General features: G+C 44.7%; 1 protein-coding gene across 1 annotated transcript in view; it reads left to right on the forward strand.

Annotated features, from left to right (window-relative positions):
* The first annotated feature begins 210 nt into the window (after window positions 1–210).
* LOC106814607 (prominin-1-like) overlaps window positions 211–3203 on the forward strand; it is a 7323-nt gene continuing 4330 nt past the window's right edge. Inside the window, exons 1-2 of the mRNA XM_014818941.1 lie at window positions 211–1024; window positions 1691–2113. Coding sequence (XP_014674427.1) covers window positions 1870–2113 — 244 coding nt within the window. The 5' untranslated portion in view covers window positions 211–1024; window positions 1691–1869. The remainder of the gene's footprint in view (window positions 1025–1690; window positions 2114–3203) is intronic.

Raw genomic sequence — 3203 nt, forward strand, 5'->3', positions numbered from 1 at the left:
GCAGGAATCAATCGTGTCAGGCATCCCATCTGTGCCAACACTTGCAGGCGCACCTACGTAGGGTGGCTGCTAATAAGTATGCAGAGAGAGAGAGAGAGAGAGTGTGTGTGTGTGTGTGATAGATCATACATTGCTTCTGCTTGTCGGGTTTCAGTGTAGTTCAGTGTAGTGGTGTTTGTTGTGTGCGTGCACACGCTCGTGTAAAGGAGTGCCGAGTAAAGGAGTACGCTGTGACGTTCGTTCGTATACCGTGTGGTATTATACTTGTATTACAGCAATCACATTCGCACATATATAATCGTTGCCGACTGTACTGCTTGGTGTAAAAATGTGGTAAAAATGCATTATGAGGTGTTCCTGGTTTCTAGAGGAATTTAGGGCAGTGTAGGTAGATCGGTAGGCGTTTGTGGTTCAGGTTGAAAACAGCGTTGCTCTGATGTCACGTAAGAAGTTTATTAGGGGTAGGACGTATTCAGTAGGTTACAATAGTAACGCAATACAGTCAACTCTCCAAATTCTGAACACCCTCGAAACTGAATCTCATGATAAACCCGACGATTTTTAAGTCTCAACACCATCTTAGACGTGTAAGACATGCCTAGAATAGCCCCCCTATAAACAGAACTTCACAGAAAACCAAACTAAATAGACAGTCTCGCGGGTGGTCCGTACCGAGAGAGTTGACTGTAGTGTATTTATGATTGTGCATTTCCTGTTATTTACGAATATATGCACCCATATTTGCTGGCAGGAAGACACAGGCTGGCAGGAAGGCTGGCAGGAGGTCACACGAGTCTACTAGTGAGTCATTGCATGACGCATATATTAATCGTGTATTTTCCCTCTGTTGAAACTCTTGGGCGTTCCTGATCACACATTTGTGAAAATTCTCCTGGTGCCATAGCTAATCCTTAGACGAACTCGATACTTTGGTAACATATTGTGTTTTAACGCAGGATATCGCAGCAACTTGACAAGCAAAGAACGTGGAGTGCTCTTAGGTGGTGAAATCGAGAATATTTGAGTGAGTATAGCACGTTACCATTAGTAGAATAACAGTTTATCTACTCCTGGTATTATTTATATTGATCGAATAATGAATCTGTGTCAGCGAGTACTCAAATTATTAATGTATATGGAATACCTTTAATTTTAAATGTGCGATCAAATCTTGAAATGCTTGATAAATACTCTTGAGAGCATGTTAAACATGTTCACTGTTCAAACACACTCAGATACGTTATAATCATTATTCGTCCATGTTGACAGCTCAATTGTCTACCCTTAGCAAAGTGACATGCAGTTATTTATACAGTCTATATCTATCCCCATCAAGCATGATTCAACTTTAACTGAGGTGTTCAAGTTACACTGGCTGGCATTGGCAGCCCAATGTTAACAAATTCACCCATTGCCTTTACAGATAAAGTTAACAAGTACAAACCACTCCCTAGTGTGATGCAATCACAGAATAGTAGCTCCCAGTTCTCAAGTTAAACTGCAAAGTGTTACCCTCTTAGAACACCTATAAAGATTGAACCCATTGCCTTTGCAGGTAGCGTTAACAAGTGCAATTCACCCTCTAGTGCGATGGCACAATGTAAATAGCAATTTCCAGTCCTTGAGTCGAGCTGCAAAGTGTCGCCCACTTGTGAAACACCTAAGACAATTTAACCCGTTGCCTTTACAGGTACAAGACCGCAACCACTCGCTGGCACAATGCAACTTTGTATGACTAATCACCAGTTCTCGAGTTAAACCGCAAAGTTTCGCCCTCTCACGAAACACCTAAGACAAAAAGAAAACCTGCTGCTCCCCGACAGGTAATCCACGCTGACCGTTCGCCGCACCGCCCCACCGAGCGTGAAGATGCAAGAGTGGCGCCTCCTACCATGCTTCGCCGTTGCCGCGCTCCTGCTGCCGGTCGTCGCGGCGACGAGCGGCAACATCGCGCTGGAGAACGGCACGGTCGTGTGGGGCGACGACGACGCGTTTCCACGGTTGCCTGCGCGCTACATGGCCGACGTGGAGTACAAGGCAGGAGCGCTCGCTGGTCTGTATGGGATGACCCGTGGGTTCGTAAACATCGTCCAGCCGAACAGCTTACACACAGGTGCGTGCCTACACTGTCACAGGCTGTGATCTAGCCTAACAGTTTACACACAGGTGCATGCCTACACTGTCACAGGAAGCTGTTAGGCTAGATCACAGACACACATGTGCGTACACTGTCACAGGCTGTGATCTAGCCTAACAGCTTACACACAGGTGCGTGCACTGTCACAGGCTGTGATCTAGCCTAACAGCTTACCCACAGGTGCCTACACTGTCACAGGCTGTGATCTAGCCTAACAGCTTACGCACAGGTGCGTGCGCTGTCACAGTCTGTGATCTAGCCTAACAGCTTACACACAGGTGCCTACACTGTCACAGGCTGTGATCTAGCCTAACAGCTTACACACAGGTGCGTACACTGTCACAGGCTGTGATCTAGCCTAACAGCTTACACACAGGTGCGTGCCTACACTGTCGCAGTCTGTGATCTAGCCTAACAGCTTACACACAGGTGCCTACACTGTCACAGTCTGTGATCTAGCCTAACAGCTTACACACAGGTGCGTGCCTACACTGTCACAGTCTGTGATCTAGCCTAACAGTTTACACACAGGTGCGTACACTGTCACAGTCTGTGATCTAGCATAACAGCTTACACACAGGTGCGTGCGCTGTCACAGTCTGTGATCTAGCCTAACAGCTTACACACAGGTGCGTGCCTACACTGTCACAGTCTGTGATCTAGCATAACAGCTTACACACAGGTGCATGCCTACACTGTCACAGTCTGTGATCTTGTAACATTGTGTATAATCTCATGGTATTTTCTATAAGCTTATGATATTGTCTAGAATCTCACAGTATTGTGTATAATCTCATAATATTTTATATAATCTCACTATTCTCTATAATCTTATTGTTTCAAAGTGTTGAATAGATGATATCATGTTTAAAGTTTAAAATTATTTAAGGGCCTTCTTTAGTGATATCTCTAAACTGTCAAATTTTTACAATTATGTGAAGCTAGTATCAACACGTAAATAACAAAAGCATTCGTATATTTTTGGTTGCCTCTGTGATATTGAAAACACGTCTTGATGTTGGGTCTATGAATGTTGAAAATCATTTATTCTGCCAAACCGGCCACC

The sequence above is a fragment of the Priapulus caudatus genome, unplaced genomic scaffold, assembly GCF_000485595.1.
Source record: "Priapulus caudatus unplaced genomic scaffold, Priapulus_caudatus-5.0.1 Scaffold951, whole genome shotgun sequence".
Lineage (NCBI taxonomy): Eukaryota > Metazoa > Priapulida > Priapulimorpha > Priapulimorphida > Priapulidae > Priapulus > Priapulus caudatus.